This window comes from Salmo salar, chromosome 11 (genome assembly GCF_965601325.2).
Source record: "Salmo salar chromosome 11, fSalSal1, whole genome shotgun sequence".
NCBI lineage: Eukaryota > Metazoa > Chordata > Actinopteri > Salmoniformes > Salmonidae > Salmo > Salmo salar.
In genome coordinates this window covers 96,560,742-96,582,234 of record NC_138301.1, presented here as the reverse complement: position 1 = coordinate 96,582,234, position 21,493 = coordinate 96,560,742, and the positions used below count along the sequence as shown (strand labels likewise).

Below are 21,493 nucleotides of genomic sequence, written 5' to 3'. Positions count from 1 at the left end.
TGCCTTCAGAAAGTATTCACACCCATTACTTTTTCCACATTTTGTTGTCTTACAGCCTGACTTTAAAATAGATTAAAATGCGATTTTGGCGTCACTGGCCTACACACACACTCACAATACTCCATAATGTCAAAGTGGAATAATGTTTTTAGAAATGTTTACAAATTAATAAAACATTTTAAAGCTGAAATGTCTTGAGTCAACAAGTATTACACTCCTTTGTTATGGCTAGCCTAAATGAGTATAAATGTGCTTAACAATTCAAATAATAAGTTGCATGGACTCACTGTGTGTGCAATAAGTGTTTAACATGATATCTGAATGACTACCTCATCTCTGTACCCCTCTGTACCCTACACAGATAATTGTAAGGTCCCTCAGTCGAGTAGTGAATTTCAAACACAGATTCAACCTCAAAGACCAGGGAGGTTTTCTAATGCCAAAGAAGGGCACCTATTGGTGGATGGGTAAAAAAAAAGAAGCAGACATTGAATATTCCTTTAACTTGAAGTTATTAAGTACACTTTGGATGGTGTATCAATACACCCAGTCGCTAGAAAAGATACAGGTGTCCTTCTTAACTCAGTTGTCGAAGAGGAAGAAAACCAATCAGGGATTTAACCATGAGGCCAATGGTGACTTTAAAACAGTTAGAGTAATGGCTGTGATTGGAAGAAATGAGGATGGATCAACATCATTGTAGTTACTCCACAATACTAACCTAACTGACACAGTGAAGGAAGCCTGTAAAGAATATAAATATTTCTAAATATGCATCCTGTTTGCATTAAGGCACTAAAGTAAAACTACCAAAAATGTGGCAAAGAAATTAACTTTATGTCCTGAATACAAAGCGTTGCGTTTGCCACAAACATATCACTGAGGACAACTCTTCATATTGTTGGAAACTGACTAATCGATATGAACACGTTTTACTATGTTTAAAATTATATAAGTGGCCTAGAAGTAGTGATTACAGTGTTATGGGCGGCAGGTAGCCTAGTGGTTAGAGCATTGGGCCAGTAACCGAAAGGTTGCTGATTCGAATCCCTGAGCAGACAAGGTAAAAATCTGTCGTTCTGCCCCTGAATAAGGCAGTTAACCCAGTAGGCCGTCATTGTAAATAAGAATTTGTTCTTAACTGACTTGTGTAGTTATATAAAAGGTTAAAATATTTGTTTTAAATATGGGTTAGAGGGAATGATCTACCCTGAACAAAAATATTAAATTCAACAATTTCAAAGATTTTTACTCAGTTACAGTTCATGAGGAAATCAGTCTATTTAAATAAATTCATTAGGCCCTAATCTATTGATTTCACGACTGGGAATACAGATATGCTTTTGCTGGACAACGATACCTTAAAAAATAGGTAGGGGCATGGATCAGAAAACCAGTCAGTATCTGGTGTGACCACCATTTGCCTCAAGCAGCGCGACATCTCCTTCGCTTAGAGTTGACCACGCTGTTGATTGTGGCCTGTGGAATGTTGTCCCACTCCTCTTCAATGGCTGAGTGGAGTATCAGCCATTAACTGGAACATGCTGTCATACACATCAATCCAGAGCATCCCAAAAATGCTCAATGGATGACATGTCTGGTGAGTATGCAGGCCATGGAAGAACTGTGACATTTACAGCTTCCAGGAATTGTGTACAGATCTTTGCGTGCATTATCATGTTGAAACATGAGGTGATGGATGAATGGCACAACAATGGGCCTCAGGATCTCGTCAAGATATCTCTGTGCATTGAAATTGCCATCAATAAAATGCAATTGTGTTCTTGTCCGTAGCTCATGCCTGCCACCGCCACCATGGGAAACTCTGTTCACAACAAACTGCTCGCCCATACCACGCCACACACAGTCTGACAGCTCTCTGGTACAGTTGAAACCGGGGTTCATCCGTGAAGAGCACACTTCTCCAATAAGCCAGTGGCCATGGAAGGTGAGCATTTGCCCACCGAAGTCGGTTAAGACCCTGGTGAGGACGACGAGCATGCAGATGAGCTTCCCAGAGATGGTTTCTGACAGTTTGTGCAGAAATTCTTTGGTTGTGCAAACTAGGCTTGTCCCCAACTTGCTTTGTTCTTTCAACTAATCAATTGGTTGAAATTTTAATTGTGTATTTTTCCCCTATATAGACACACCCCATGTGTTTTAATAAAATCAACTATATGTAGGCTACTGAGCTTGTCTGAGGCTTCCAGCACATGTTGATTAAATAATTAGACACACAAATGACATGAGGGTGCCAGAGATCAAGATAGCCTAACCGGAAGAAAAGAAGAAAAAAAAAGGTTCCTGACCCTCTTCCTCCCGCTGCTGCTGGCCTTCGCAGGTTCTGCTGTTACGCTGCTAAAAGGCTACACCAGGGGTCAGCAACCTTTTTTTCCTTTTTCTTCCATGATATCATGGCGGTCCTTCTCCTCTTCCATGATATCATGGCGGTCCTTCTCCTCTTCCATGATATCATGGCGGTCCTTCTCCTCTTCCATGATATGCGTAACACAATCGTTTAAGTGCATGCCACCACCTACTGTGCTGGAATGGCAATTCTGTACTACCATGAAAATAAAAACCAAATAAATTCCTACTACTTCTACCACATCCTCCCCAACCCCCCATACACCATTACACTTTATCTATATGATGCTGAAACACTCCACCCTTAGGATTGTTCAGCATGTCAACAACCATTTCAACAGTAACGTCTGTTAGCCACAATATCTCTTTTGCCATATCCACAATAACCTTCAACCTGGCATTTCTGCTTTCCACAACCCAAGTCAAAATCAAATAACATTTACTTGTCACATGCGCCAAATACAACAAATGTAGACCTTTTAAGAAGTTAAGAAAAAGAAAAAAGTGTTAATTAAATTTTTTACCTAACTAAATTAAAACAGCAGCAGTAAAATAACAAGCCAATGTGCGGGGGCACTGGTTAGTTGAGGTAATATGTACATGTAAGTAGAGTTAGTGACAATGCAAAGATTATAAACAGAGAGCAGCAGTAGCGTAAAAGAGGGGTCTGGGTAGCCCTTTGATTAGCTGTTCAGGAGTCTTATTACTTGGCGCTCCGGTAACGCTTGCCGTGCGGTAGCAGAGAGAACAGTCTATGACTAGGGTGGCTGGAGTCTGACAATTTTTAGGGCCTTCCTCTGACGCCGTCTGATATAGAGGTCCTGGATGGCAGGAAGCTTGGCCCCAATGATGTACTGGACCGTACGCACTACCCTCTGTAGTGCCTTGCGGTGGGAGGCCGAGCAGTTGCCATACCAGGCACTGTGCTCAGCCCCCTCTCCTGAGGAGCCCCCATATGTTGAGGATCAGCATGGCGGATGTGTTGTTACCTACTCTTACCACCTGGGGGCAGCCCGTCAGGAATTCCAGGATGCAGTTGCAGAGGGAAGTGTTTAATCCCAGGGTCCTTAGCTTATTGATGAGCTTTGAGGGCACTATGGTGTTGAACGCTGAGCTGTAGTCAATGAATAGCATTCTCACATAGGTGTTCCTTCTGTCCAGGTGGGAAAGGGCAGTGTGGAGTACAATAGAGATTGCATCATCTATGGATCTGTTGGGGTGGTATGCAAATTGGAGTGGGTCTAGGGTTTCTGGGATGATGGTGTTAATGTGAGCCACGGCCAGCCTTTCAAAGCTCTTCATGGCTACAGAGGTGAGTGCTACGGGTCGGTAGTTATTTAGGCAGGTTACCTTAGTGTTCTTGGGCACAGGCACTATGGTGGTCTGCTTAAAACATGTTGGTATTACAGACTCGGACAGGGAGAGGTTGAAAATGTCAGTGAAGACACTTGCCAGTTGGTCAGCGCATGGTCGCAGTACATGGCCTGGTAATCTGTCTGGCCCTGCGGCCTTGTGAATGTTGACCTGTCTAAAGGTCTTACATTGGCTGCGGAGAGTGTGATCACACAGTCTTCCAGTACAGCTGGTGCTTTCATGCACGTTTCAGTGTTATTTGCCTCGAAGCGAGCATAGAAGTAGTTTAGCTCATCTGGTAAGCTCGTGTCACTGGGCAGCTCTCGGCTGTGCTTCCCTTTGTAGTCTAATGGTTTGCAGGCCCTGCCACATCCGACGAGCGTCAGAGCCGGTGTAGTATACTCGATCTTAGTCCTGTATTGGCCTGTTTGATGGTTTGTCGGAGGGCATAGCGAGATTTCTTATAATCTTCCGGGCTAGAGTCCCGCTCCTTGAAAGCGGCAGCTCTAGCCTTTAGCTCAGTGCGGATGCTGCCTGTAATCCATGGTTTCTGGTTGGGGTATGTGCGTACGGTCACTGTGGGGACGACGTCGTCGATGAGCTTATTGATGAAGCCATTGACAGATGTGGTGTAATCCTCAACGCCATTGGAGGAATCCCGGAACATATTCCAGTCTGTGCTAGCAAAACAGTCCTGTAGCTTAGCATCTACTTCATCTGACCACTTTTTTCTTGATCTAGTCACTGGTGTTTCCTGCTTTAATTTTAGCTTGTAAGCAGGAATCAGGAGGATAGAATTATGGTCAGATTTGCCAAAGGGAGGGCAAGGGAGAGCTTTGTATGCATCTCTGTGTGTGGAGTATAGGTGGTCCAGAGTTCTATTCCCTCTGGTTGCACATTTAACATGTTGATAGAAATTTGGTAAAACTGATTTAAGTTTCCCTGCATTAAAGTCCCCAGCTACTAGGAGCGCCGCCTCTGGGTGAGCGTTTTCTTGTTTGCTTATGGCGGAATACAGCTCATCCAATGCTATCTTAGTGCCAACCACTGAGGTGGTATGTAAACAGCTACGAAGAATACAGATGAGAACTCTCGGTAGGTAGCGTGGTCTGCAGCTTATCATGAGAAACTCTACCTCAGGTGAGCAATGGCTCGAGACTTCCTTAGATATCATGCACCAGCTGTTATTTACAAAAATACATAGACCGCCGCCTCATCTTACCAGACGCCGTTCTATCCTGCCGGTACATCGTATAACCAGCCAGCTGTATGTTGATATTGTCGTCTTTCAGCCACGACTCCATGAAGCATAAGATGTTACCGATTTTAATGTCCGTTGGTAGTTTAAACTTCCCAATTACTTGTCCATTTTTCTGTCCAAAGATTGCATGTTTGCGAGTAGAATTGAGGGAAGTGGGGGTTTATTCGATCGCCGCCTATTCCTCAGAATGCAGCCCGCCCTCCGGCCTCTCTTTCTCCGCCTCCTCTTCACGCAGATCACTGGGGTCGGGGCCTGTTCCCGAGGGAGCCGTATATCCTCCGCCTCGTCAGAGTCGTGAAAGAAAAAGGATTACGCTCGTCCGTGGTGAGTAATCGCAGTCCTGAAGTCTATAAGTTATTTTCGGTCATAAGAGACGGCAGCGGCAACATTATTGACAAAAATAGTAAAAAACAAAACAAACAAACAACGCAGATAAACGAACAAAAAAATTATCGTTGGGGGCACATAAAATGTCTGCCTTCTGCGCCGGCGCCTCTGCAAGCAGTCCTGTAGCTTAGCATCTGCTTCATCTGACCAGATTCTTATTGACTGAGTGACTGGGGCTTTCTGCTTTAGTTTTCGCTTGTAAGCACAAAATCAGGAGGATAAAATTATGGTCAGACTTGCCAAATGGGGGGCAAGGGAGAGCTTTGTACGCATCTCTGTGTGTGGACTAAAGGTGGTCTGTAGTTTTTTTCCCTCTGGTTGCAAATTTAACATGCTGATAGAATTTTTGTTGGGTAAAACTGATTTGAGTTTCCCTGCATTAAAAGACCCCGGCCACTAGCAGCGCCACCTCTGGATGAACGTTTCCATGTTTGCTTATGGCCGTATACAGCTCATTGAGTGTGGTCTTAGTGCCAGCGGTGGTATATAAACAGCTACGAAAATATAGATGTAAACTCTCTTGGGTAAATAGTGTTTTCTACAGCTTATCATGAGATACTCTACCTCAGGCAGGCAAAATCTTGAGACTTCCTTTAATTTCGTGCCCCAGCTGTTGTTTACAAATATGCATAGGCCACCGCCCCTTGTCTTACCAGAGGCCGCTGTTCTATCCTGCCGAAAAATATTAAAACCCACCAGCTGTATGTTAATCATGTCGTCGTTCAGCCACGACTCTGTCAAACATAAGATTACAGTTTTTAATGTCCCGTTGGTCGGATATACATGCTCGTAGTTCGTCTATTTTATTATTGATTGATTAAACGTTGGCTAATAGGACAGATGGTAAAGGTAGATTACCCTCTCGGCAATGGATCCTTATAAGGCACCCGGAAAGTTGTCCATGATACCTCCGTCGTTTCCTTCTGCGAATGAGGGGGATGTGGGCCCTGTCTGGATTAAAGTCGTACTGACAACCTTACCAATAAAAGTTTTCAAGTCAACTTTATTCATTTTCAAAGTGTCCTTTGACAATGCACATTCATGAGCGCAATATTTCTGAGCAGGCCTTCAAACCAAGCCAGGACCAGCAGAAACACAAGCCCTGACATTAGGTCCACTTACTACATGAGCAGCCATGGAAGCTCCATTATTCCACACTGTAGTTCCCCCAATCAGTTTTACAGCCTCTGCATACATCATGACTAATTCTATACAGTGCATTCAGAAAGTATTCAGACCCCTTCCTTTTTTCCACATTTTGTTACGTTACAGCCTTAAAAAAAAATCTCAATCTACACATACTGGCAAAGCAAAAACAGGTTAAGATATCTTTGCAAGTGTATACAAATAAAAAACTGAAATACCTTATTTACCTAAGCATTCAGACCCTTTGCTATGAGACTCGAAATTGAGCTCGGGAGCATCCTGTTGTTTCCATCTTGAGATGATTCACCAAATTGATTGGAGTCCACCTGTGGTAAATTCAATTGATTTGACAAGACACACACAAAAGTTTGGGGTCACTAAGAAATGTCCTTGTTTTTGAACGAAAAAGCACATTGTTTTGTCCATTAAAATATCAAATTGATCAACAGTGAAGACCCGACTCCGGGATGCTGGCCTTCTAGGCATAGTTGCAAAGAAAAAGCAATATCTCAGACTGGCCAATAAAAAACTAAAGAAAAGATTAAGATGGACAAAAGATCACAGACACTGGACAAAGGAACTCTGCCTAGAAGGCCAGCATCCCGGAGTCGCTTATGGCCGAATACTGTTGACGTTGAGACTGGTGTTTTGACGGTACCATTTAGTGTAGCTGCCAGTTGAGGACTTGAGGCGTCGGTTTCTCAAACTAGACACTAATGTACTTGTCCCCTTGCTCAGTTGTGCACCGGGGCCTCCCACTCTATTCTGGTTAGGTTTGTGCTGTTCTGTGAAGGGAGTAGTACACAGCGTTGTGAGATCTTCAGTTTCTTGGCAATTTCTCACATGGAATAGCCTTCATTTCTCAGAACAAGAATAGACTGACGAGTTTCAGAAGAAAGTACTTTGTTTCTCGCCATTTTGAGCCTGTAATCGAATCCACAAATGCTAATGCTCCAGATACTCAACTAGTCTAAAGAAGGCCAGTTTTATTGCTTCTTTAAATCAGAACAGTTTTCAGCTGTGCTAACATAATTGCAAAAAGGTTTTCTAATGATCAATTAGCCTTTTAATATGATAAACTTGGATTAGCTAACACAACGTGCCATTGGAACATAGGAGTGATGGTTGCTGATAATGGGCCTCTGTATGCCTATGTAGATATTCCATTTAGCAGTTTCCAGCTACAATAGTCATTTACAACAACATTAACAACGTCTACACTGTATTTCTGATCAATTTCATGTTATAAAAAAATATATATATATATTATTTTCTTTCAAAAACAATGACATTTCTAAGTGACCCCAAACTTTTGAACGGTAGTGTCTATTTGTAACTTTTTTTAACTAGGCAAGTCAGTTAAGAACAAATTCTTATTTACAATGACGGCCTACACCGGCCAAACCCGGACGACGCTGGGCCAATTGTGTGCCGCCATATGGGACTCCCAATCACGGCCGGTTGTGATACAGCCTGGATTTGAAACAGGGTGTCTGTGGTGACGCCTCAAGCACTGAGATGCAGTGCCTTAAACCACTGCGCCACTCCGGAGCATATATGGTCCCACAGTTAACAGTGCATATCAGAGCAAAAACCAAGCAATGAGCTCGAAATAATTGTTTATAGAACTCCGAAACAGCACTGTGTCGAGGCACAGACCTGGGGAAGGGTACCAAAACCTTTCTGCAGCATTGAAGGTCCAAGAACACAGTGACCCCCATCATTCTTAAAAATGGAAGAAGTTTGGAACCACCAAGACTCATCCTAGAGCTGGCGGCCCGGCCAAACTGAGCAATCGGGGGAGAAGGGCCTTGGTCAGGGGGGTGACCAAGAACCCGATGGTCACTCTGACAGAGCTCCAGAGTTCCTCTGTGGAGATGGGAGAATCTTCCAGAAGGACAACCATCTCTGCAGCACTCCAACAATCAGATCTTTATGGTAGAGTGACCGGATGGAAGCCACTCCTCTGTAAAAGACACATGACAGCCTGCTTGGAGTTCGCCAAAAGGCAGCTAAAGGACTCTCAGACCATGAGGAACAAGATTCTCTGGTCTGATGAAACCAAGATTGAAGTCTCTGGCCTGAAAGCGTCACATCTGGAGGAAACCTGGCACTATCCCTACGGTGAAGCATGGTGGCAGCATCATGCTGTGGGGATGTTTTTCAGTGGCAGGGACTGGGAGACTAGTCAGAATAGAGGGAAAGAGGAATGGAGCCAAGATCCTTACAGACTCAAGGCTGTAATCGTTGCCGAAGGTGCTTCAACAAAGTCCTGAGTAAAGGGTCTGAATACTTATGTGCTATCAGTTTTTTAAATTTTTAATACATTTGTAAACATTTCTAAAAACCTGTTGTTTTTAATTCATTTTAGAATAAGGCTGTAACATAACAAAACGTGAGAAGAAAAAAAAAAAAAAAAAAAAAAGGGATCTGAATACTTTCCTAAGGCACTGTTTCGCTGAGCCTCTCTCTGCACCTGGCATCCACCAAATGCTGCACCATGCCCCCCTCCCCCCACAATTACAACACAACCTTCACATTGCTCCCCTCCACACCTGGCACATCTTTTCTTTCCTTTACATTGAGCAGCTACATGTCCCATTCTTTGGCATTTAAAACACCTCAATGGGGATAGGACAAAGTCTCTGACATTGAAACTAAGGAATCCTATCTGTACTTTCCCAGGCATAACCTTCTCAAACCTCAGCAGCACTGATAGGTCAAAGAAGTGAAAGCCTTCTTTCCTACTGATCGACCTTTTGGCCTCAATCACTCTTCCTCCCTTTACATTTTCTTTAATATCGTCTATGGACATAGATATTGGGACCCCGGTGATGACTCCTCTCAATCTAGCATAAGCACCAGGGACATGACTTTATCTTCTTCCCATTAAAGCTTTTCTATTGATAGAATTCTCTTTCTGAGCCTGGCTACCACAAAATATTAACAAAATCTACCATTTCCAATGAACTAATTTCACTTCACCTACCTCTTTCTCTACAGCATTAGTTAGTTGGATAGGGTGTGACGCCCTGTGGTCTCATCAAACACCATCACCACTTTCCATTGCAACACATTACTCTTACTTCCTACCTTGGCCCTCTTTATTAGATGATCCACTGCTTTCTGTATTATGAGCTCTTCTTCCTATGTCTTTCCACTACCGACCATACCGGTCCAAGACCCTCATCCTTCCGCTCCATACCATCAGAACTGACACCCATATTGTTCGCATTCCAGGACAGCTGTTGCTTCACCAACGTTTTCTCCATTTTGTCAGCAATACTCACCGCCATTTCCGACTCCTCCTAGACTCGTCTCTCTGGCCCTCTGCAACATTTTCCATTTGGAGTGCCAATTTATCTTACCATTTCTAACAATCTGTGTGCCAGTTAAGATTTTTAGATTCACATTTTCGTGGAACAGTTTCATTTAATTTATAATAGGTCTTCGTATCTCAAAATCATTATCATGTGCTTATTAAAAAAAATCTAAAAGTAACTTCTATTGCCATTGCCAACTATGTAGAAATAGCACACATAAAGCCAACAAATAAACATTTCAGCCTGCAGGTAGAAAATATCCCGTTAAAAATAAATATCCCATAAATCACATTGGCTATGCATGGTCTGTCTGCAAGGAACTTGAAACATTGTATCAACTATTAACTTGGGCAGGCCTGAAGCTTGAGCTAGCAAACTTGCAACATTGTATAAAATAAGTGTCCAGGACACAGACATACTGTATCTGTACACTATTTGCGCAAAGGATTAGTAGTAATCAGGTAGGCCTATTTTCTGACGTTTCCACCGGATCTGAGCATGACATTTTGTCCCCCTTTCACGCCGAGTGGTTATCGAAAGAGAGCTGGAAAGATTTTTCAAATAGGCTACGTTGAGGAACTAGTCAGGATAGAGGGAAAGATGTAAAAACAGACATAAGTTTAACATTATTAACAGAAATTACCATAACCAAACAAACACTGTAGACTAGAAACGGGAATTAACAGTAAATGTACTACTGGTGATACTGGTGTGCCATCCCCAGAGCGGATTAGTCCACTGAGAGACAGGCGTGAATCAGACTGGCGTCTCGTGCCATAATATATATTTTAGACTGCTCGACTAAAAACACATCTTTAGTCGAATTTCTCCCATTCTTCTCTGCAGATCCTCTCAAGCTCTGTCAGGTAGGATGGGGAGCGTCGCTGCAAAGCTAAACTCAGCAAAAAAAGAAACGTCTTCTCACTGTCAACTGCGTTTATTTTCAGCAAACTTAACATGTGTAAATATTTATATGATCATAACAAGATTCAACAACAGACAAACTGAACAAGTTCCACAACCATGTGACTAACAGAAATGGAATAATGTGTCCCTGAACAAAGAGGGGGGGGGGGGGTCAAAATCAAAAGTAACAGTCAGTATCTTGTGTGGCCACCAGCTGCATTAGGTACTGCAGTGCATCTCCTCCTCATGGACTGCACCAGATTTGCCAGTTCTTGCTGTGAGATGTTACCCCACTCTTCCACCAAGGTACCTGCAAATTCCCTGACATTTATGGGGGGAATGGCCCTAGCCCTCACCCTACGATCCAACAGGTCCCAGACGTGCTCAATGGGATTGAGGTCCGGGCTCGTCGCTGGCCATGGCAGAACACTGACATTCCTGTCTTGCAGGAAATCACACACAGAACGAGCAGTATGGCTGGTGGCATTGTCACGCTGGAGAGTTATGTCAGAATAAGCCTTCAGAAAGGGTACCACATGAGGGAGGAGGATGTCTTCCCTGCAGGGGCGAAAATCTGATATCAACTTTGGGGGGGACAATTACGTGAAATTTTCTCAAGAGCAATTCCTGAGGGGGACACCAAAAGTAGTGCTGTAACACATAGCCTACATTGTAATATGGTAAATGTATATTGAGGAACCAAAGAAATAAGGTGTTTGCCGTACTCCTAACTACCGGTACCCAAAACTACACAACTACTCACAACAGCAATACCATTGCCTTTAACAAATCTTAGTTCAGTCACCAGTTTAAGTTGAGAGTGGGGGTATCCATGGCATTTTCCAATTATGTTCCTATTTTACAAGTTAAAAAAAATGGAGAACCTTTCATAATGTTGCCAAACAAAGACTCAACAAACTTACCTGAGACTCCCTGTCCCTGCATATCTGTCCCCAACTCTGCTGTCTGTGTGCCATCTGTTGCCTGCTCTGCCTAATGACATCATTGTGAAACATTTCCATTAGAATTTCATTTCTTTCTTATGAACATTTTATCAACTAGTCTTTGAGATATTAGGCTACTAGGGTTCTTACTTTGCGTTTTGGTGTACTGAAAAATACTCTGATGTCCGTCTTTTATTTTTCTGCCATTTTTCTACCTGGCTGGCTGGCTACACACACACACACAGTGTGTAGGTTATTTACAGTAGGAGATGGGCTTCTACAATCTTATCTTTTATCATTCTATTTGGGCTTCGATCTAAAAGGTAGCTAGCAAATGTGAAACGGATTAAAATGACGAGTTGACAGCTGTATGAGTTCACCATTTACACAACATATGCTGCAACCTTTTGTAATTTTAATCGTTTGTTTCAAATTGGCTGGCTTCCAACAATAGCTGAATTTGCAAAGCTAGCGAGCACCAATTCAGTTTCAGTGGTGTTTGCTATAATCTTTTCTACCCGGGTTAAATAAAATAAAGAAATAAAAGTTCCCTTGCGACAATTTAGCTTTTGCAACGAGACCATTAAATATATTTAAGACAATGGTAGAAGAGAGTGTAGTTCTGTTCAGTTTGGACTTCAGTTTATCGCTAACCTTATCACAGGGACTTTGAAGCACTAACTTACATCATCTGCATGCTGATCTCGGAATAAATTGACGATAGCAAAGATTCCATCTTTGACGAGGCCACATAAATGGAATAGGTACTAGCTAGCTTAATAGTTCATATTTGCGCGCTAGCTCTGCATATTCAGCTAGTGTGTGTGCGCGATTGACTGGATTAACCTCACGTCAGTTACGTTCATTGAGTGCCTTTCAGACAGTTGCTACGACCCCTCTGTTACCTTGCCAGTGGATCAAACCATTGTGAGGAAAAGGGTGGGGGGGTCGCAATCTTTTGAAACTTAAAAACGCGCTATTAAGTGTCTATAATCAGCACAATTGCTTTCATTGCGTATTATTAATATTATTTAAATGACATAGTTATGTTTCAGTGATATATTGGGGGGGACAAATCATATTTTTCCCAGGATGGGGGGGTCGTGTCCCCCCCGTGATTTCCGCCCCTGCGTCCCTGTAACGCAGTGTTGAGATTGCCTGCAATGACAACAAGCTCAGTCCGATGATGCTGTGACACACCGCCCCAGACCATGACGGACCATCCACCTCCAAATTGATCCTGCTCCAGAGTACAGGCCTCGGTGTAACGCACATTCCTTCGACGATAAACGCGAATCCGAACATCACCCCTGGTGAGACAAAACCGCAACTCATCAGTGAAGTGCACTTCTTGCCAGTCCTGTCTGGTCCAGCGACAGTGGGTTTGTGCCCATAGACGATGTTGTTGCTGGTGATGTAAGGCAGATCCTCACCAGACAACAGGCCTACAAGCCCTCAGTCCAGGCTCTCTCAGCCCATTGCGGACAGTCTGAGCACTGATGGAGGGATTGTGCGCTCCTGGTGTAACTCGGGCAATTGTTGCCATCCTGTACCTTTCCAGCAGGTGTGATGTTCGGATGTACCGATCTTGTGCAGGTGTTGTTACACGTGGTCTGCCACTGCGCGGACGATCAGCTGTCCGTCCTGTCTCCCTGTAGCGCTGTCTTTGGCGTCTCACAGTACGGACATTGCAATTAATTTCCCTGGCCACATCTGCAGTCCACATGCCTCCTTACAGCATGCCTAAGGCACGTTCACGCAGATGAGCAGGGACTCTGGGCATCTTTCTTTTGGTGTTTTTCAGAGTCAGTAGAAAGGCCTCTTTAGTGTCCTAAGTTTTCATAACTGTGACCTTAATTGCCTAGCGTCTGTAAGCTGTTAGTGTCTTAACGACCGTTCCACAGATGCATGTTCATTAATTGTTTATGGTTCATTGAACAAGGATGGGAAACAGTGTTTAAACCCTTTCCAATGAAGATCTGTGAAGTTATTTGGATTTTTACAAATTATCTTTGTAAGACAGGGTCTTTTTTTGCTGAGTTTATTTTCAGGTCTCTCCAGAGATGTTCGATCAGGTTCAATTCTGGGATCTGGCTGGGCCACTCAAGAACATTCAGAGACTTGTCCCGAAGCCACTTGTGCATTGTCTTGGCTGTGTGCTTAGGGTCGTTGTCCTGCTGGAAGGTGAACCTTCACCCCAGTCTGAGGTCCTGAGTGCTCTGGAGCATGTTTTCATCAAGGATCTCTGTACTTTGATCCGTTCATCTTTCCCTCGATCCTGACAAGTCTCCCAGTCTCTGACCTGAAAAACATCCCCACAGCATGATGCTGCCACTGCCATGCTTCACCGTAGGGATGGTGCCAGGTTTCTCCAGACGTGATGCTTGGTAATCAGGCCAAAGAGTTCAATCTTGGTTTCATCAGACCAAAGAATCTTGATTCTCATAGTCAGAGTCGTTAGGGGCCTTTTGGCAAACTCCAAGCGGGTTGTTATGTGCGTTTTACTGGCTTCCGTCTGGCCACTTTACCATAAAGGCCTGAGTGCTGGAGAGAAGGTTGTCCTTCTGGAAGGTTCTCCCATCTCCAGAGGAACTCTAGAGCTCTGTTGGGTTCTTGGTCACCTCCTTAACCAAGGCCCTTCTCCCCCGATTGCTCAGTTTGGCCTGTGCAGTCAGCTATAGGAAGAGTCTTGGTGGTTCCAAACTTCTTCCATTTAAGAATGATGGAGGCCACTGTGTTCTTGGGGACCTTCAAAGCTGCAGAAATGTTTTGGTAACCTTCCCTAGATCTGTTCCTCGACACAATCCTGTCTCGGAATTGTTCCTTCGACCTCATGGCTTGGTTTTTGCTCTGACATACATTATATAGACATGTGTGTGCCTTTCCAAATCATGTCCAATCAATAGAATTTACCACAGGTGAACTCCAATCAAAGTTGTAGAAACATCTTAAGGATGATCAATGGAAACAGGATGCACCTGAGCTCAATTTCAAGTCTCATAGCAAAGGTTCTGAATACTTATGTAAATAAGGTATTTGTTTTTATTTTTAATACACCTGCAACAATGTCTAAAAACCTGTTTTCACGGGGTATTGTGTGTAGATTGATGAGGGTAGAAATATACTTTTTTTAGAATAAGGCTGTAACACAACAAAATGTGGAAAAAGTCAAGGGGTCTGAATACTTTCTGAATGTACTGTATTAGTGTTTGTTCACATTTTTCTTCCAAGTTTTTGTTGTTCATGGGGGGGGGGGGGTCTAAACTGACATATGGTATTGTTTTAAGATGTTCAAACTATGAATTATTTAGCTATTTGATTATACATTTTAGGACCACTTTAGGCATAAAAAATATATATTTTTATAAAAATATTGAATTTGGCCTTTACTACTATAGCCCAGAGAAACAAACAACACTACCTTCACACTTCCATAATATTTTTTAAATCGGTAGCGGTTACATTCAGATGAGTCCTGTGACACTTTTGGGAGACGTAAAGCAAAAAGGAGAACACCATCGTGTTCATGAAAATGTCCCCTTTCCACCGTGTGATCACATTAGTTTATAGCCCAAGTGGTTCGGACACTACAAACAGAAGTTGGCAAATCAACTGTTTCGACTTCAGACGAGTCCCCTGACACTTGTGGGGGTCGTAGAACAAAACGGAGGCCACCACAGTGTTCGTGAAAGTCTCATGTCGGTTAACTAAACTGTTCAGACGCTACAGACGTTTTCGAGAAAAGAACGATTTTCTGGATGTCTTTCCAATGCAAAACAACAGATGTCTCTAGTTTAAAAAGACAGATTTTTATGTGGATTTCTGTATTGTTACTTACACACTTAGTGTCGTCAATCGCCTCTAGGGGGTTAAATCCATTTTAATCCCACTTTGTAACAACAAAATGTGGAAAAATTCAACAGGTGTGAACACTTTCTGAAGGCACTGTAGATGTGTGCCTGTGTATGCATGTACACACCTGTGTGTATGCTCATGCGTGAGCGCGTGCGTGTTTGTGCATGTGAATGCGTGTGCATACACATCCGTGTACTCACTGTTGGGAGCTGGTGGTGCACCCTCCCCTGGCATGCTGTCGGACTCTGCGGGGGGGGGGAAAAGACCGACACATTCATAAGAGATCTGCTGTTGGCGTGACGCCTACGCTTATAACAACAGCTTGACTCACTCGGATCTCAGACAACATTTGGCATCGCTCACATTAAAAATGATGGATGTCAGGAAGGAGAGGGGAAGAAAAGAGTACTTCAAAAGTATTAGCGGATGAATGCAGCTGACAAGTTAATGATAAGAAATGAGCCCCAAACATAACATTACGCCGCAAATCCAATTTTACGTCCCCAAAATTGGATTCATGTGACTTTCGGATCAGGGCTTGCATTATCATGCCATATATATATATATATTTATCAGGAGGAAGGGGGGGGGGTTTATCAAAAATTAAGTGCTATTAAATCATGTCTGTAGTGACTTGAGTTGATTATTTTAATCTTATCAAACATTTCCAATGTCATCACACAAAGAAGCCTTAGTGTTTCAGGGCAGGCCTTCCTTACCTCTGTGGGCACGGACGTGCGTCTGAAAGCAGTTGTAGTACTTGTATTTCTTCCCACATATCCCACAAACATAGGAGCCTGTGTGACAGTGGAAAAGCAATACAGAGATGGCTGAAAATGTTACAATAGTTGAGTGCATCGATATCATTGGTCTGTAACATAGAATATACTCAGTGGCCAGTTTATTAGGTACACCCCATTCACAAAAATGGTTCCCACCTACAGACAGTGAGTAACGATGAGGCAGAGGCATTGTTACAGTTCGATTGAACGTTAGAATGGGCAAAATAAGTGACCTAAGTGACTGAGCGTGGTATGATCGTCGGTGCAAGGCACGCCGGTTCCAGTATCTGGGAAACTGCCGGCCTCCTGGGCTTTCCACGCACAACAGTGTCTAGAGTTTACCGAGAACGGTGCGACAAACAAACAAACAAAAAACTTCCAGTCAGCGGCAGTCCTGTGGGCGAAAACAGCTTGTTGATGAGAGGATGAAGGAGAATGGCAAGAATGGTTCCTGTTGGATCATGCTGATGGCAGAGCCAGGATTTGGCGTAAGCAGCCCCATCCTGCCTGGTGTCTCATGGCCCCATCCTGCCTGGTGTCAACTATACAGGCTGGTGGTGTAATGGCGTGGAGAATATTTTCCTGGCACACATTAGGTCTATTGAAACCAATTGAGCAACATTTCCACACCCCAAAGAATCCGAGCGGTTCTGGAGGCAAAGGGGGGGGGTCCAACCCAGTACTAGATGTCTGCACCTAAAAAACATGGCCAATGAATGTAGATCTCTGTGTGTAACAACATCGTACCTAAACACTTTGGGTGATTTTCCAGACACAGATTAAGCCTAGTCCTGGACTTAAAATAATTTTCCATGGAGATTCGCCATTGAGTTTCCTTTTTAGTCCAGGACTAGACTTAATTTGTGTCCGGGAAACCTCCCCTTGGGGACCTAAGTAAAAGACTAAAGACTAAAATACATTTCCCATCTTGTTTCACAGACAAATTACCTGTTAAAAACAGATATTACATGAGAATTGACTGGGCACAGAAATTATTTATTTCTCAGTAAATAGATGGTGCCTTCAGAAAGTATTCATACCCCTCCACTTTTCCCACATTGTTTTTACAGCCCGAATTCAAAATTGCTTAAATATATGTTTTTCTCCTCACCCATCTAGACACAATACCCCATAATGACAAAGTGAAATGTTTCGACATTTGTGTCTATATAAGGTCCTACAGTTGACAGTGCATGTCAGAGCAGAAACTATACCATGAAGTCCAAGGAACTATCCGTAGAGCTCCAAGAAAGAATTGTGATGAGGCATATATCTGGGGAAGGGTCTAAAACTATTTCTGGAGTGTTGAAAGTTTTCAAGAGCACAGAGGTCTCCATCATTGGGAAATGGAAAAAAAATATTGAACTACCCAGCCTAGAGCTGGCCGTCCAACCAAACTGAGCAACCGGCTAAGAAGGTCCTTGGTCAGGGAGGTGACCAAGAACTCAATGACCACTCTGACAGAAATACAGAGTTCCTTGGCAGAGATGGGAGAACCTGCCAGAAGGACAACAGTCTCTACAGCACTTCACCAATCTGGGCTTATGGGAGAGTGGCCACTCCAGAGAAAAAGGCACATGACTGCACTCATGGAGTTTGCAAAAAGGCACGAGATTCTGTGGTCTGATGAGACAAAAATATGACCATTTGGCCTGAATGCAAAACTATGTTTGGAGAAACCAGGCGCAGCTCATTCCCCGTTTAACAGCAATGGTGGAAAAAGTACCCAATTGTCATACTGGAGTAAAGGTAAAGATACCTTAATAGACAATTACTCAAATAAAAGTCAAAGTCACCAAGTAAAATACTAGAGTAAAAGTCTACTATACCTAAGTATCAAAAATACATGTAATTTCTCAAATACAGTATCAGTCAAAAGATTGGACACACCTACTGTACTCATTCAAGTTTTTTTTTTGTTTTTTAAGACATCAACACATATGGAATCATGTAGTAACCAAAAAAAAGTTAAATCAAAATATATTTTATATTTGACATTCTTCAAAGTGGCCACATTTTGCCTTGATGACAGCTCTGCACACTCTCGGCATTCTCTGAACCAGCTTCATGAGGTAGTCACCTGGAATGCATTTCAATTAACAGGTGTGTCTTGTTAAAAGTTCATGTGTGGAATTTATTTTCTTCTTATTGCATTTGAGCCAATCAGTTTTGTTGTGACAAGGTAGGGGTGGTATACAGAATACAGCCCTATTTGGTAAAAGACCAAGTCCATATTATGGCAAGAACAGCTCAAATAAGTAAAGATAAACTACAGTACAACAATACATTAAGGTCAGTCAATACGGAAAATGTCAAGAACTTTGAACGTTTCTTCAAGTGCAGTCGATAAACAATCAAGCGCTATAATGAAACTGACTCTCATAAAGACCACCACAGGAAAGGAAGACCCTTCTGCAGAGGACAAGTTAGAGTTAACTACATTTCAGATTGCTGCCCAAATAAATGCTTCACAGAGTTCAAGTAACAGACATCTCAACATCAACTGTTCAGAGGACACTGCATGAATCAGTTCTTCATGGTCTAATTGCAGCAAAGAAACCACTACTAAAGGATACCAATAAGAAGAAAATACTTGCTTGGGCCAAGAAACATGAACAATGGACATTAGACCAGTGGAAATCTGTTCGTTGGTCTGACGACTCCAAATTTGAGATTTTTGGTTCCAACCGCCCAGTCTTTGTGAAAAGTGGAGTAGGTGAACGGATGATATCTGCATGTGTGGTTCCCACCCTGAAGCATGGAGGAGGTGGTGTGATAGAGCTTAGCTGGCAACATTGTCAGTGATTTATTTAGAATTCAAGGCACACTTAACCAGCATGGCTACCACAGCATTCTGCAGCGATACGCCGTCCCATCTGGTTTGAGCTTAGTGGTACTATCATTTGTTTTTCAACAGGGCAATGAACCAAAACACAACTCCAGGCTGTTTAACTTCACTGGGGTAGGGGGCAGCATTCAGAATTCTGGATGAAAAGCGTGCCCAAATTACACTGCCTGGTACTCGGGCCCAGAAGGTAGGATATGCACAGTATTAGTAGATTTGTATAGACAACACTCTGAAGTTTCTACAACTGTTTGAATGATGTCTGTGAGTATAACAGAACTCATATATGGCAGGCAAAAACCTGAGAAAAATCCAACCAGGAAGTGGGAAATCTGAGGCTTGTAGTTTTTTCAAGTGATTGCCTTTACAGTATACAGTGACTTAGGGTTCATTTTGCACTTCCTAAGGCTTCCACTAGATGTCAACAGTCTTTTTAGAGCATTGTTTCAGGCTTCTACAGTTAACCTGTTATGGCTAGGGGGCAGTATTTTCACGGCCGGATAAAAAAAACGTACCCGATTTAATCTGATTATTACTCCTGCCCAGAAACTACAATATGCATATAATTATTAGCTTTGGATAGAAAACACTCCAAAGTTTCTAAAACTGTTTGAATGGTGACTGTGAGTATAACAGAACTCATTTGGCAGGCCAAAACCTGAGAAGATTCCATGCAGGAAGTGCCCTGTCTGACAATTTCTTGGCCTTCTTGATTATCTCTATCCATTACAGGGGATCTCTGCTGTTACGTGACACTTCCTACGGCTCCCATGGGCTCTCAGAAGGCGACAAAAAGCTGAATCGTGGCTTTGCATGCTCTGGCTGAAAAACATTAGCACGTTTGGATAGTGGCCAGTCACAGTACTATGAAACTGAGGCGCGTGCACGAGTCGACTCCATTGTTTATTTTCTCTCTCTTTGAACGAAAACCACCACTCCCGGTCGGAATATTATCGCTTTTTTACGAGAAAAATGGCATAAAAATGTATTTTAAACAGCGGTTGACATGCTTCGAAGTACGGTAATGTAATATTTAGAATTTTTTTGTCACGAAATGCGTCGTGCGCGTGACCCTTATTTACACTTCGGATAGTGTCTTGAACGCACGAACAAAACGCCGCTATTTGGATATAACTATGGATTATTTTGAACCAAACCAACATTTGTTATTGAAGTAGCAGTCCTGGGAGTGCATTCTGACGAAGAACACCAAAGGTAATCAAACTTTTCTAATAGTAAATCGGAGTTTGGTGAAGGCTAAACTTGCTGGGTGTCTAAATAGCTAGCCCTGTGATGCCGGGCTATGTACTCAGAATATTGCAAAATGTGCTTTCACCGAAAAGCTATTTTAAAATCGGACACCTCGATTGCACAAAGGAGTTCTGTATCTATAATTCTTAAAATAATTGTTATGTTTTTTGTGAACGTTTATCGTGAGTAATTTAGTAAATTCACCGGAAGTGTTCAGTGGGAATGCTAGTTCTGAACGTCACATGCTAATGTAAAAAGCTGGTTTTTGATATAAATATGAACTTGATTGAACAAAACATGCATGTATTGTATAACATAATGTCCTTCGGATAGTGATGACCTGGCCTCCACAATCACCCGACCTCTACCCAATTGAGATGGTTTGGGATGAGTTGGACCGCAGAGTGAAGGAAAAGCAGCCAACAAGTGCTCAGCATATGTGGGAACTCCTACAACACTGTTGGAAAAGCATTCCTCATGAAGCTGAATGCCAAGAGTGTGAAAAGCTGTCCTCAAGGCAAAGGGTGGCTACTTTGAAGAATCTAAAATATTAAATATATTTTGATTTGTTGAACACTTTTTTGGTTACTAAATGATTCCATGTGTTATTTCATAGTTTTGATGTCTTCACTACTATTCTACAATGTAGGAAATAGTAAAACATTTATTAAAACCCTTGAATGAGTAGGTGTCCAAACTTTTGACTGGTACTGCATACTTAAGTATTAAAATGTATAAATAAAGTTCAAATTCCTTATATTAAGCAAACAAGACAGCACAATGTGTTTCATTTACGGATAGCCAGGGACACACTCTGCCATCATTTACAAACGAAGCATGCGTGTTTAGTGAATAAGCCAGATCACAGGCAGTAGAGATGACCAGGGATGTTCTCTTGATAAGTGTGAATTGGACCATTTTCACGTAACCAAGTTTTTGGCTGTCAGGAGTAAAAAGTACATTATTTCCTTCAGGAATGTAGTAAAGTAAAAGTTGTCAAAAATAGTAAAGTACAGATACCCCAAAAAAACAATTTTATTTAAATATTTTACACCACTGGTGGTGGCATCATC

The 21,493-nt window shown here is 42.6% G+C and overlaps 1 protein-coding gene across 1 annotated transcript in view; it reads right to left on the bottom strand.

The window, feature by feature from the left end:
• Nucleotides 1-21,493, bottom strand: part of LOC106563271 (zinc finger protein 618) — a 49,143-nt gene that overhangs the window by 17,484 nt on the left and 10,166 nt on the right. Inside the window, exons 3-4 of the mRNA XM_014128713.3 lie at nucleotides 16,262-16,339; nucleotides 15,743-15,787 (exon numbers count right to left, since the gene is read on the bottom strand). Coding sequence (XP_013984188.3) covers nucleotides 15,743-15,787; nucleotides 16,262-16,339 — 123 coding nt within the window. The remainder of the gene's footprint in view (nucleotides 1-15,742; nucleotides 15,788-16,261; nucleotides 16,340-21,493) is intronic.